Genomic DNA, 12,972 nt, shown 5'->3' with positions numbered 1-12,972 from the left:
ATGGATCTATTAGATTACCACAGACATTTCTCTGGTCATAAATCTCATATATATAAATTATAGTTTATTAATACAGATTGGGGGAAAACATCCCCATGTTTACATTTCACAGCAATTGAATGTATTCTTAAAGTGATTATGGAGGTTATGTTTTATGTATGAAGGTTATTTTGTGTTTTTATGACGAATTTTGTTTTTGACATCGAATCTAGTAAAATATTCATTCATTATAAATATGTTTGTTTATTTATTTTAATTCGATGTAAAAAAAAATAGTGTAAAAAAAAAATTAGATGTGAAAAAAAATTAAATTATATGTCAAAAAAATATATATGCAAAAAAAAATTGATGTAAAAAAACTGATAAAAACACAAAATAACCTTCATATTTATGGCGGTTATGTTAGGCTTTCACAGAACAAGGAACAGAAACACTCCCTTGAGTCTCTGCCATTTCATTTTTAGATCGTTGCACACAGCATCACACAGGCTACAACAAACCAGCTCTTTGAAGAACAGGTACGTTTCCATTTACCATTGTCATTATATTAATATGACTTGAACACAGGGGCGTTGGACGGCAATGTGTTTTTAATCACAGAGAACATGAACAACATAACTTTATCCACTCACTCTAAAATGTTTTCTTCTAAATTTCTCTACATCTAGATTCTGGATTAGCAAAATGAACCTCTCCATGACAACGCCTGACCTGAACAGCTCATATTTGGACCCCGAAGACGAAATGTGTGACAACCATGAGGTGGAACAGTTTGAATCCTTTTCCATCCCAGTGTTCTTCGCACTTGTGATCACTCTGAGCCTCGTTGGAAACATCCTGGTCCTAGTGATCTTGGCTTTATACGAAAACATCAAGTCCCTCACAAATATTTTCATCCTCAACCTGGCTGTGTCTGACCTCGTCTTCACCACCTGTCTCCCTTTCTGGGCCATCTACCACGTACATGGATGGCTTTTCTCGGACGTTGTCTGCAAAATTGTATCTTTTGTGTTCTTCGTTGGATTTTACAGCAGTGTCCTCTTCCTGACTGTAATGACAATATACAGATATATTGTCGTTGTCCACAATTTCAGTGATTTGAACAACAGAAAGGTGCAAACTGGGATTTTGGTTTCTACTTTTATGTGGATGTTAAGTATTGTGGCTGCTTTGCCCGCTCTTCTTCATATGACTGTCTTTGATAGTCCCGATGAAGAGGATGATTCTTTAAAGAGTTGCATTTACGATTCCAAAGTGTGGCAGACCATCACAACTTTCCAACAAAACGTTTTTTTCCTGGTCGCGTTTGCAGTGAAGGCCTTCTGTTACATTCAGATATTATCTAAAATAAAACAGACCCAATACAAGACCAAAAACAGAGCAGTGAAGTTAGTTTTCTCTGTTGTCGCTGTATTCTATATTGGTTGGATCCCGTACAATGTGGTGATCTTTCTGAAAATGTTGGGAGATCACTTAGTTCCACCTTTTCACGAGTGCCTCCCAGCCATCTATTTAGAGTATGCATTTTGTTTTTCTCGTCTCGTCGCCTTCTCCCACTGCTGCTTGAACCCTGTGTTTTATGCTTTTGTCGGTGGGAAGTTTCGGAGCCACTTGAAATCAGTGCTGTGCCGTTTATTCACGCGTAAAACTGTGAACGAGGAGCAGCCAATGCAAATGCAGAATCCAAACTCCCAGGCATCAATGTACTAGTGCACTGGTAATGTACAGGCTTTGTTGTAAATACATTTGCATCTTTTAAGGATTTTTTTAAAATAAGTTATTATCTGTACGTTTTTTTTATTGAATCCCATGTTCCGTGTGACGTACATAATGCTGTATGCGATGGATTAAGATAATAAAGAAAGTTTTGTAAAGGTAAAAATGCACAGGCAAAAAGGTTAATCGCTTACTTTTCTTGTCGATTCTGACTCTGAATTTCAGTTATGAACTTCTTTCAGCATGAGTTGTGAGGGCATGAAGCATATGCAGCAAGTTGCCGGGCAGTAAGTTGCCAAAGCGCTTCAGAAATCAATGTATTTCACTGAACAATTCTGATTCACAAGTTCAACAAGTTCACTGTGTATATCTTATCCTTCTGCTGTGCTGGTTATCGATTAAACGGTGGGTTAGGCTTTATTGCCCACATGTAACTTCCTTGTTTGAAACTTCCTTGTTTTTGATTTGGACGCACACTTGAGAACTATTTCCTCAAGGACACTTCTATGCTCTTTTGGTTTCGTTGATAATCCATGTGTACCTTTCCTTGTTTGAAGGTAAGAAAATATAATCTATACTTGTACATTTCAGAAAGTAAGGTAGATTCCTATTATTAATGATAACATTTTCTTGTAGATGGACATTCTATCCAACCTTTTGTTGATGTTGGGGTTTCATCTGATTAGTCACCAAGTACAAGCTTATATTAATGGTTTAGAACTGGGACCATCATGTGACTCTATGCTTGTTATTCATATTAATATTAATACTGGGATTCAAATACTGCCTCAAAAAGGTTCTATGCCATTTGAAGTTACAATCATCCACACCGGACATGATTTAGTCACTGGTACCAAGGCAGCAATATATAATTATGTATTTATCTATTTTTCTGCTTTGTTCATTGATTCATTTTCACTTTTTATGCAGTGGCACTTAGAAGTACGGCCAGTGTAAGCTTTAAAGGCTTTATGCTGGAGGCTCGCAATAAAAGTGACAATCGTATTGTGGGTAAATTTCTTAAGGTAGATTCACAAAGCGTCCATTTAAACTGCAATGGTTTACCGGTAAGTACGGCGTTGATTAAGTTTCTGATTTTACTCTTTCTTTTGGAGAATATGTACTCATTTTTAATGTGGCTAAATTGCTACAGAGCTCCGGTGTCAGCCAAAAGGATAATGGAGAGAAGAGATCAGTTAGCGTTGACTGGACTTCTGAAGTTGGAGATGTTGAGGGCGTTATATTCAGGTTAGTATAAATAGCAGGTTATATAGTTTGAGTCAAAACAAAGATAGTCTACAATGATTAATAAAGCATTTTGTGATCATGTTTCAAGAGCCACATTTGTCCAGTCGTTTACCATATTTTGGAACCCAGTTAATGTTACCATACCTTCACCTCAAACAAGTACAACGACAGCTACCACACAAATAGGCACTGATACTACGGACCCAACTACAAACCCAACTACAAACCCAACTACAAACCCAACTACAAACCCAACTACAAACCCAACTACAAACCCAACTACAAACCCAACTACAAACACAACTGTTGTTTCTCCGTCAGGTATGTTAATACTAATGTTCATCAAATGCAACATCGACTGCCAATTCATATTTATGTGTGTATAATATGTACTATGTGTGTACAATCCACAGTTTCAGCCCACACACCCAAGAGATTAAGAAACTACGTGAGAATGGTAAAGAAACAAATCAAATGCATCCAAGTGTTCACTCCAGGGACAATACAGATGCACCAATATTCAAATATATTTATATATGTACTCCAGAGTGGGTGGGGTCTCAAGTATCTAACCCACAACCTTTCAACTGACATTTTGTAAAATAGCCTACTGTTTCTGTTTGTTTCTTTGTGATAGCGTTAGTCTTGTGTGTGTGTCTATGGGATACTGTTGGTCTTATGTGTGTTTCTATGTGATACTGTTGGTCTTATGTGTGTTTCTATGGGATACTATTGGTTTTATGTGTGTTTCTATGGGATACTGTTGGTCTTATGTGTGTTTCTATGGGATACTGTTGGTCTTATGTGTGTTTCTATGGGATACTGTTGGTTTTATGTGTGTTTCTATGGGATACTATTGGTTTTATGTGTGTTTCTATGGGATACTGTTGGTCTTATGTGTGTTTCTATGGGATACTGTTGGTTTATGTGTGTTTCTATGGGATACTATTGGTTTTATGTGTGTTTCTATGGGATACTGTTGGTCTTATGTGTGTTTCTATGGGATACTGTTGGTCTTATGTGTGTTTCTATGGGATACTGTTGGTTTTATGTGTGTTTCTATGGGATACTATTGGTTTTATGTGTGTTTCTATGGGATACTGTTGATCTTATGTGTGTTTCTATGGGATACTGTTGATCTTATGTGTGTTTCTATGGGATACTGTTGGTCTTATGTGTGTTTCTATGGGATACTGTTGGTTTTATGTGTGTTTCTATGGGATACTATTGGTTTTATGTGTGTTTCTATGGGATACTGTTGGTCTTATGTGTGTTTCTATGGGATACTGTTGGTCTTATGTGTGTTTCTATGGGATACTGTTGGTCTTATGTGTGTTTCTATGGGATACTTTTGGTCTTATGTATGTTTCTATATGATACTCTTGGTCTTATGTGTGTTTCTATGTGATACTGTTGGTCTTATGTGTGTTTCTATGTGATACTGTTGGACTTGTGTGTGTTTATGTGTGATATTGTTGGTCTTGTATGTGTTTCTATGGGATAATGTTGGTCTAATATGTGTTTCTATGGGATAATGTTGGTCTAATATGTGTTTCTATGTGATACTGTTGGACTTATGTGTGTTTCTATGGGATACTATTGGTTTTATGTGTGTTTCTATGGGATACTGTTGGTCTTATGTGTGTTTCTATGGGATACTGTTGGTCTTATGTGTGTTTCTATGGGATACTGTTGGTTTTATGTGTGTTTCTATGGGATACTATTGGTTTTATGTGTGTTTCTATGGGATACTGTTGGTCTTATGTGTGTTTCTATGGGATACTGTTGGTCTTATGTGTGTTTCTATGGGATACTGTTGGTTTTATGTGTGTTTCTATGGGATACTATTGGTTTTATGTGTGTTTCTATGGGATACTGTTGGTCTTATGTGTGTTTCTATGGGATACTGTTGGTCTTATGTGTGTTTCTATGGGATACTGTTGGTCTTATGTGTGTTTCTATGGGATACTGTTGGTCTTATGTATGTTTCTATGTGATACTCTTGGTCTTATGTGTGTTTCTATGTGATACTCTTGGTCTTATGTGTGTTTCTATGTGATACTGTTGGACTTGTGTGTGTTTATGTGTGATATTGTTGGTCTTGTATGTGTTTCTATGGGATAATGTTGGTCTAATATGTGTTTCTATGGGATAATGTTGGTCTAATATGTGTTTCTATGTGATCATGTTAGTCTTTTATGTGTGTCGATGGGATATTGGGTCTAATGGTGTTTTTGTGGTATAATGTTGGTCTTATATTTTTCTATGATATAATATTTGTCTTATGTGTGCTTCTATGTGATATTGTTGGTCAAATATGTGTTTCTATGTGATCACGTTAGTCTTTTATGTGTGTCGATGGTGTATTGTTGGTCTCATATTTTTCTATGATATAATATTGGTCTTATGTGTTTCTGTGTGATGTTGGCCTAATGTGTGTTTCTATGTGATCACGTTAGTCTTTTATGTGTGTCAATGGGATATTGTTGGTGTTATGTGTGTTTTTGTGTGACGTTGGTGTTATGTGTGTTTCTATGTTATATTGGTCTTATATCTATATATGGTTCAATGCGATAACGTTAAGCTTATGTGTTCTATGTGATGTTGTTGGTCTACTGTGTGTCTCTATGGGATAATGTCAGTGTTGTGTGTGTGTTTTTTGGGATATTGTTGGTCTAATGTGTATTTCTGTTGGTAATAATGTTGGTCTTATGTGTGTTGACTTAAATGTTACGTTTAGTATCTCGATTTGAGGTCAGTAACAGCCGTCAAATATTGACTGTGCTTTTAATTATTTCTATCTTGGAAACAGTACAGCCCTCAAGTGGCATCCACTTTTTTTCTGGTAAGCTATTCCCATGAAATAAGCAACATTGAGATTTAAATATGCTGAACATTTTTACTATTTTATTTAATTCTGATTGTTTTTCTCCAGTCCTCACTTGTTCTAATTGTCCCTTTAAACCTCCCCAACAATGCAAAATATCACAACATCAATAAGGTGGGGTTATAGTTCTGTTTCTTTATATTAATATGTAATACAAATGTAAATAACCAATTAGAATCATCTGTAGTTGATAAGAATAGTTGGCACTGGGTTGACTTTTCTACTCTCTGCATCGGCTTTGGTGTTATTTAAAGATTCTCCGGATGTAAGTAAAACAATTTATGATATGCACAATTGTCCCTTTGTGAAATAATTCTGATGTTTGTTTTCTATTTTTCAGGGCATTGACATTGGTCTAGTAGTTGCACTGATAGTGACTGGAGGGTTAACACTTATCATATTGATCATCATTCATTGTTTCAAGATTGGACGCAGTCATGAATTGTAATGATAACTCTTATTTAAGAATTTGTTTAGGCAAGTGTTACTTTATAGACATAATTGAATGTAATAATTACTATTTCTATCTTTCAATAGAAAGAACATTTGCGATATTATTTTTTGGGTTTTACTCATCTTCCAAAAAGCTCTTGCAAGTAAGACAGCAAATAATGTTATAAAGGACGGTAATAGATTTTGAATGTATTTATTATTCCCACAGTTGCCTTTATCTACCATTCTACCAAGCAATGCAAACTCTGGTATCTGAATGTGTTAATACCCTTCACAGTATGCATTGGTCTGCAAATATTTTACTGTCCTGCCATAGTATACATTAACAAAGTCATTGATGCTGAAAACAAAACAGGTAATAATAGTAAGTATCATTAAGATGATAAGTCAATATCACAGATAATAAAGTAATATCTCTTTCTACAGGGATGAAAATACGAGTAAGTGCATTAATACTAATTCAGCCTTCTGCATGTTTGATTTAATGTTGGTTTGACTTCTGCTTGGCTTGTTCTCTTTCAGGAGTTTTTTGGTGTTCTGTTCGTAGTCCTCACTTTTGGTTTGGGTGCTGCCATCATAGTGGGAATATGGCGGTGTTAAAATATTCTAAATACAGTATATCTTTTTACCATTGATCACAAATTAACTTTTTTCAAAAACATGCTTGACTGATACAAGTGCAAGGAGGGATCACAGACCAGGGAATATAGCCAAAATATTCTTTATTTAAAATGTTGCGGTTACCATTTAGAATAAAAAAACATTACAGACAAAACAGAAACAAAATCAAGTCTGGTTTCTCCAATTCTCAGCAAGTAATATATCAACACACCTATTTACATACTTGACATTTAAAAGGCACATTCAGTGACTGGTTTTTCACACAAAATTAGACAAATATAATCAAGGCCTTGTAAAATCAAAGAATAAAATACCCCTGACGTTTGAACAAAAAAATGTTAACGTTTTCAAGCAGTCAAAAAATTATATTATTTTAAAATCTGGAAATCTAAAGAAAACAGACCAAACAGGAAAGCACAGTGGAATAGACCATGTTAATACTTCATTTCAATACAATTTATTGTAACCAGCAGAAGAATGACAATGTTTAAAACAGCCAACCAAGGAAAACTATATAAAACAGGAATGATTTAAATGTGTGCTTATTTTGTTGATTTGGAACATTTCTTTGATTTGATCTCTGCTCAACATCCCTTTTGCTCGATTACGTCTTCATATGCCACTGGTAAGATCAGATGTGCAATGCGACTCCACAGCCCACTAAATTTATCAGCATCCATTTTATTGAAGGCAGTTTCATTCCCCACAAACCTCTCTTCAATGTGATCCCGTACCATCTCCTCTACTTCATTCAGACTCGGTCGAGCGCTTGGGTCCTCCGCAGAGAGCAGCACGGTGAACAGTAAGAAAGCTTGTTTGTAAGCAGCAGTCTCGTGGTCACAGTACCGATAGAAGATAAGAGTTGAATCAGGGGGAAGCTCTTCAAAGCGGTGAACTACAGCAGCAAGTTCCTCGCCTCCAAACGCTGCCTTCAGTTGGCTGTCGATATCCATTTTGACCCGGTCACTGTCCAAGTTGGCTTGGCTGGCTCCGTCGATGACAATAACAGATGCATTAACAGCAGAGGAGAAGGCGGAGGCTATATTGTGAGCCAGGCAGTATAGCGTCTTCTCTGCCGCCAAACCAGCAGTGAGGACAAGACTGACCGGCTCAGTGGGGTGCGGCGTGTCCAGGTGCTTCTGAAGGTGGATTTGGCTCCTCCTCCACAGCTCGGGATGTTGACTGGGGAAGCGCATCGCCACACGGGACAATTCTTCGACAAACAGCCCTGGGTCTACAGACCTAGATGAATGTGCACTTCCTTCTTTGCTTGTTTGAAGAGTGGGGACGTATTTGAAAGCAAGGATGAGTCCAGCACTCAACAGCATCAAAAGGGCCAGCAGCAACAAATATTTTAAGAAACCTTGAAAAAGAGTGTGATAAATGGGTGAATAGAACTTGATGAATGATTCTGTAGCAGATTATTTTTCTGTAATGTACCTTTTAATGGAACACCTGAGCGCCGAGGGGAAACTGTAGTCTTCTTTTTATCTACAAAACCAAAAATTACTGTTACAAGCCAAAAACCTTTTCCAGTGGTAATGATCATGTTGAGGCTTGTGTACCGTGATTTCGCCTTGGTACACTTGTTTTTGGGGTTGAAACAGTTGGGCGCTGTCGTATTTTGGTTGCAGATGTTTGATAATTGCTTGGGTCATAGTGGTTCACTTTTGGATTTTCAATGTAAAAATATGATGAATAAATTATGTTATTTTATGAGCAGATTTTCCCAATTACAAATCATACAATAATTATATTTTGGGTTACATCACCTGCTATTTTGGCCTCCATCTTCCTCTTATATTCTGCCATGCTAGTGACTGCAACATGGCATGTATCAGATGTCCTGTTTGTTGGAGTAATCTCTGTGATACACTTTGATAGAGATTCATCTTTTGTCTTAGGTTGTTTCTCTAAAAAACAATACAGTAAAAAAAAGTGAAGCACAAAAAAGCTCAATTATTACCATGTTATGCTATTACAAAGTGAAAAAAACAAAACTACAACACCACCACCACCATCATAATAACAATAGTTCCTAAATTAATGGAATATATATAGCATCACCTTTAATTTCATAGACTTTTTCAGGAGGACTGAGTTTGCAGCGCTGGCCAAGCACCACTAAAGGTTTAAGGTTGACATCTCCAAACGAAGCTGGAACTAGTCAAAAAACTTCTAATTATAATCTAAATTCACAAGTTAGTGATTTTCATTTTAGGATCACATATTGCATCAACACTGTAAAAAAGCATATAGTTTCTCACCTGCGTTTTTTTGTGGAAGAGAATGTTTAACTGAAGACTTGACATCTCCTTCCAGTCCTTCACTTTGATTCTGTGTATCCATTGGCTCAGACACATCCTTTGGAGGGTCATTATCATCTCCACCAGCCGGAGAGTCTCCTGTCTGTAAGCGGGTCTTTTTATCGGGGGAGCCTAAATTTAAAGAGTGGGAATTATTATCTTTAGAAGTGATGGTGACAAAAAGGGGCTATTGTACCATAAAATCTGCCCACCCTCCTCGTTGGAGTCCTTGTCGTTGGTTCCATTTGAAGTGGAGACTTCAGATTGGGGCTTTGTTTGTTTGTTTGTTCTCTTTAGGGGACCTCTTGGAGTTGGCTCATAGTTCACTGCTAGCAAAGAAGAGCACATTATCAGTGAATATAAGCATTGCAAGTAAATGGGTTAACCTATTGAATTGAATAAAAAGTTAGATTTACATACAAAATGTAATCAAATAGACATTCCTCACACACAAAAAAATCACACACAGAGTTGTAAAGGATAGTACATTTTTGGTGACGGTCAGAATTTCTCCTCTTTCTGACACCCATTAATAAACTTAGTCATTACGTCGGTACCCACTTTTACGACATGAACATAACATACAACTCATCTAACGGCAAGATTGTTTTGTGAATGAAAAGTAAATTAGGTTGGAGTTTTTATGTGGCGTCATGATTCAAACTCATCTGAACAGTCAAAGTGAATGTGATATTTACCTTTATCACTGACTGAGATTGAGCGCCTCGTTCTCGTTGATCTTCTCAGCACCTTCTCATTAACTTCCGGATTCATTTTAAAACAATGTGACACTAAATAAAATTACCTATTATCACAAAGCATAATGTTTGTACAGATATTTGTAACAGCGATCTTCCCTGCGCTTCATGGGGGAAGTATTTTGTAGCTGGACGTGGTTCCCCGGAAAAGCGTTCTACTAAAAATGCCGTCATAGAAACAAAGAGCTGAAGGTTCCACTTTGACGTTAGCGCAGAAAACAGCTTGTGCTAGGCTAGGCTAGGCTAGCTTGCCTGCCTGCTGCTCTTCGCATGGATAAGGTGGTTTAATGGTCACTGGAGGTGTGGAAAGTAAGAAAGTAGCGTTACTAAAACTTGAGTTAGAATTATAGGAATAATGGTAAAGTTAGCCATGGTCGTGCTATTTTAGTGACTTCCCTTTCTCATCCCGCTTGACAGCGGTTGTTGTGAGCTAACGTGGGTTAACCTGTTTATCAGCTCTAGTCGAGTCATTGATCTTTTGTCTCTAGCATTGGTTCATTTATTACGGTACAGTTCATAATAAAAATACATGCAATTGAGTTCAGAAAGAGCTAAGCGCTCTCATTAATTCTCAGTATTAACAAACGTTACATTAATTACAGTCTCTTAACATAATGTAACGTTCTGTTTAAAGGAATCTAACTACGTGCGTCATTAGACACACCTTATTTGAGTGTACAGGACAGTAAGCTTGGACTCTGAACTGTGATGTATGTGAACCTCCTGACAACAGTCAATATTACCTGACACATTATTTCCCTTCCCAGCTATGGTATTGAAACAAAGATCCTAAAACATAATGGCGGATAAAGAGCTAGATCATCATCAGCTGGATGAAGGTAAGAAGACTACCGGTATATGTTAACATTCTATAACATATACTGTGATTTAATCTAAACGTTTCTGACCTTCAATCTTTTGTGCACCATTTGTTTGAACACAGACATGGAAGACACACTTCCAACCAATCAGGAAGAGAATGACTCTAAAGGTAAAAACTATTTGTGTCTGCTCTTAAGTATGGTTGAAACGATCAAGAGATAGATATGATCCAAATAAGGATGAATAATTATTAAACTTGCTTATTATTATTTCTGTATGTCCTGAAACTGTGCCTGTTTACAATATATTATCCATTATCTTATCTTTGTCTTAAATGTTCTACTTTTCAGTGACTTCTACAGACACAGACATAAATGATGTAGCTAATAATGATGGTAAGTTTTAAAATTATATTATATAGGGTTGTACAGATTTTAGGGTGTGTTTTTGTTACAGACACACACGCTCAACCAGAGAGTAATGTGGAAGATCCTGCTGAAGAGCCTGGTTTGTGCAGAGACATCCCAAAAGACAACACTCCACCTCTTGATCAAGACAGGAGTGACTGTGAAAACATGGAGACACAAGCGGTGTCACCAATTACTATACATAGTGGTGTGTAAAAACAAATCAAAATGAAATATAATTATTAATACACTATAACTATATTGTTTTAAATGTCCATTCAGAAGAAACAACTGCTATGGCCAAGTGTGAAGAGGCAGATGGACCACAAGCCATGAAATTAAATAAGGACTCTGGAGACGGACCAACAGTCGCCACAGAAGAGACCAGTGAAATACCTTCTCGAGGTGTGTTATTACTTAATGTTCTAACTCATTTTAACATTATTTTATCTGCTCTACCTATTACTGTTTGTTTCTGCCATTTGATAAGATGATGAAGGAACGTTGGAATCAGGGTTGGAAAATCCAAAGTTATTGCCACAAGAACAACCTGCTTTAGAACAACTGGTCCCGGAGGGGAACGTTGAAACAATTTGCTTTACACCTCAAGCAAAGTCAACACCCAGCCCAGTTACTTTAGCAGGTAAATTGTATGCTGTATTTGTGTGATATTTCAAAAAATATCATGTAATAATTGCCATTCCTCTTTGTAGACAATAACAGAAGAATACTTTGGATTGCTCTATTAGTTCCAGTTGTTGTAGCTCTTTTCGTTCAACTCCTTCAGCCTGAGTCTCCACTTCAGAAAAAAGATGTCCACCCAATAGACATCTTTCACCAAGAAATGGAAAAAATGAAAGTCCATTTCCCAAGTCAGCGTGAAGAGTTGTGGAAGAGAAGCAGAATCCATTTGCAAAGACATTTCCATACAACCCAGCCCTCTGAGCCGGTCAGCCTGATCCTAACTGCTGGTGTTCGAGCTGAGGCCACACTGCGCTGCCTGGCTCAGAATATAGCTTCTGCTTTGTCCTCAGCTCTCAATACTTCTGCCCTTCACTTGGAGGGAGTCAGTAAATCCAGCCAAGACAGTGACACGGTCAAATCAGACATTGACAGTCAGCTGCAGACAGCTTTTGAAGGGGGGAAACCTATTGCTGTTATTCACCGTTTTGATGAACTACCTCCGGGTTCCACTTTAATATTTTATCGCTATTGTGATCATGAGAATGCAGCCTTTAAGAGAATAATTTTAATCTTCACTGTACTTCTAGAGGAGGAGGATGAGATCCAACCTCTGATTCGTCTGAGTGAAGTAGAGGAGATGGTGACTGATCATTTACAAAAGAAGTTTCTTTCACATGGTCATCCCACTGCTTTTGATGAAATGGACATAGACAAATATGGTGGGCTGTGGAGCCGCATATCTCACCTTATTTTACCCGTATCTACAGAACAAAGGATTGTAAAAACAGGACACTGCTAAAGTAATGATCGCTTTTACTTCAACAGCATTTTATAATAGCCAGAACTAAATTGCAGTTACAATGGCATCAGGGGAAAAGCACATTAAAAATAAATCAAACAGTTTAATAACTTTTAGCACTTTATTTTTTTGTATCAATGTTTTATAATTTAAAATGATGGTTTTAGGGTTACATGTTTTTAAAATACAATAGAGTACTAGATCTGTTAGAACCATGTAAATGTGCCTTATACAACAATAAAACTGCGTTATTTAACAAACTCAAGATGAT

General features: G+C 37.0%; 3 protein-coding genes and 2 long non-coding RNA genes across 5 annotated transcripts; 4 read left to right on the top strand and 1 right to left on the bottom strand.

Annotated features, from left to right (window-relative positions):
* Positions 1–672: 672 nt before the first annotated feature.
* Positions 673–1,781, top strand: LOC140354405 (chemokine XC receptor 1-like). The gene has a single exon (XM_072439407.1). It carries the CDS (start codon positions 685–687, stop codon positions 1,708–1,710), a length of 1,026 nt encoding a protein of 341 aa, XP_072295508.1. The 5' UTR covers positions 673–684; the 3' UTR covers positions 1,711–1,781.
* A 417-nt stretch (positions 1,782–2,198) lies between these two features.
* Positions 2,199–3,163, top strand: LOC140354222 (uncharacterized). The gene is made up of 3 exons (XR_011925955.1): positions 2,199–2,273; positions 2,353–2,964; positions 3,053–3,163. It is a non-coding gene; the product is annotated as an uncharacterized lncRNA (long non-coding RNA).
* A 2,362-nt stretch (positions 3,164–5,525) lies between these two features.
* On the top strand, positions 5,526–6,289 carry LOC140354408 (uncharacterized). Its single transcript, XR_011925965.1, has 4 exons — positions 5,526–5,809; positions 5,900–5,965; positions 6,039–6,116; positions 6,192–6,289. It is a non-coding gene; the product is annotated as an uncharacterized lncRNA (long non-coding RNA).
* A 1,196-nt stretch (positions 6,290–7,485) lies between these two features.
* On the bottom strand, positions 7,486–9,582 carry LOC140353972 (torsin-1A-interacting protein 1-like). The gene is made up of 7 exons (XM_072438772.1): positions 9,444–9,582; positions 9,193–9,363; positions 8,993–9,088; positions 8,698–8,838; positions 8,491–8,592; positions 8,366–8,416; positions 7,486–8,288 (listed from the first exon to the last, which is right to left on the bottom strand). The coding sequence occupies exons 1-7, from the start codon at positions 9,577–9,579 to the stop codon at positions 7,510–7,512; spliced, it is 1,476 nt and encodes a 491-aa protein (XP_072294873.1). The 5' UTR covers positions 9,580–9,582; the 3' UTR covers positions 7,486–7,509.
* Positions 9,583–10,773: 1,191 nt separating this feature from the next.
* Positions 10,774–12,966, top strand: LOC140354382 (torsin-1A-interacting protein 2-like). The gene is made up of 7 exons (XM_072439378.1): positions 10,774–10,828; positions 10,933–10,980; positions 11,162–11,206; positions 11,268–11,426; positions 11,501–11,623; positions 11,709–11,861; positions 11,932–12,966. Exons 1-7 carry the CDS (start codon positions 10,789–10,791, stop codon positions 12,699–12,701), a joined length of 1,338 nt encoding a protein of 445 aa, XP_072295479.1. The 5' UTR covers positions 10,774–10,788; the 3' UTR covers positions 12,702–12,966.
* The last annotated feature ends 6 nt before the right edge of the window (positions 12,967–12,972 follow it).

This window comes from Eucyclogobius newberryi, unplaced genomic scaffold (genome assembly GCF_026437365.1).
Source record: "Eucyclogobius newberryi isolate DKJ021-1_F unplaced genomic scaffold, fEucNew1.0.hap1 SCAF_9, whole genome shotgun sequence".
In the NCBI taxonomy this organism is placed as follows: Eukaryota; Metazoa; Chordata; class Actinopteri; order Gobiiformes; family Gobiidae; genus Eucyclogobius; species Eucyclogobius newberryi.
This window is presented reverse-complemented; position numbering and strand designations above follow the sequence as displayed.

Bases quoted from the DNA above. Each gene is read 5' to 3' on its own strand.
- LOC140354405 (XM_072439407.1), top strand. From the start codon at position 685: ATGAACCTCTCCATGACAACGCCTGACCTGAACAGCTCATATTTGGAC.
- LOC140353972 (XM_072438772.1), bottom strand. From the start codon at position 9,579: ATGTGCTCTTCTTTGCTAGCAGTGAACTATGAGCCAACTCCAAGAGGT. The intron at 8,839-8,992 runs GTGATGCTATAT...ATTGTTTTTTAG, and splicing joins AAAAGTCTATGAAATTAAAG to AGAAACAACCTAAGACAAAA. The intron at 8,593-8,697 runs GTGATGTAACCC...AAAATCCAAAAG, and splicing joins GATGGAGGCCAAAATAGCAG to TGAACCACTATGACCCAAGC.
- LOC140354382 (XM_072439378.1), top strand. From the start codon at position 10,789: ATGGCGGATAAAGAGCTAGATCATCATCAGCTGGATGAAG. The intron at 11,624-11,708 runs GTGTGTTATTAC...CCATTTGATAAG, and splicing joins CAGTGAAATACCTTCTCGAG to ATGATGAAGGAACGTTGGAA. The intron at 11,862-11,931 runs GTAAATTGTATG...TCCTCTTTGTAG, and splicing joins CAGCCCAGTTACTTTAGCAG to ACAATAACAGAAGAATACTT.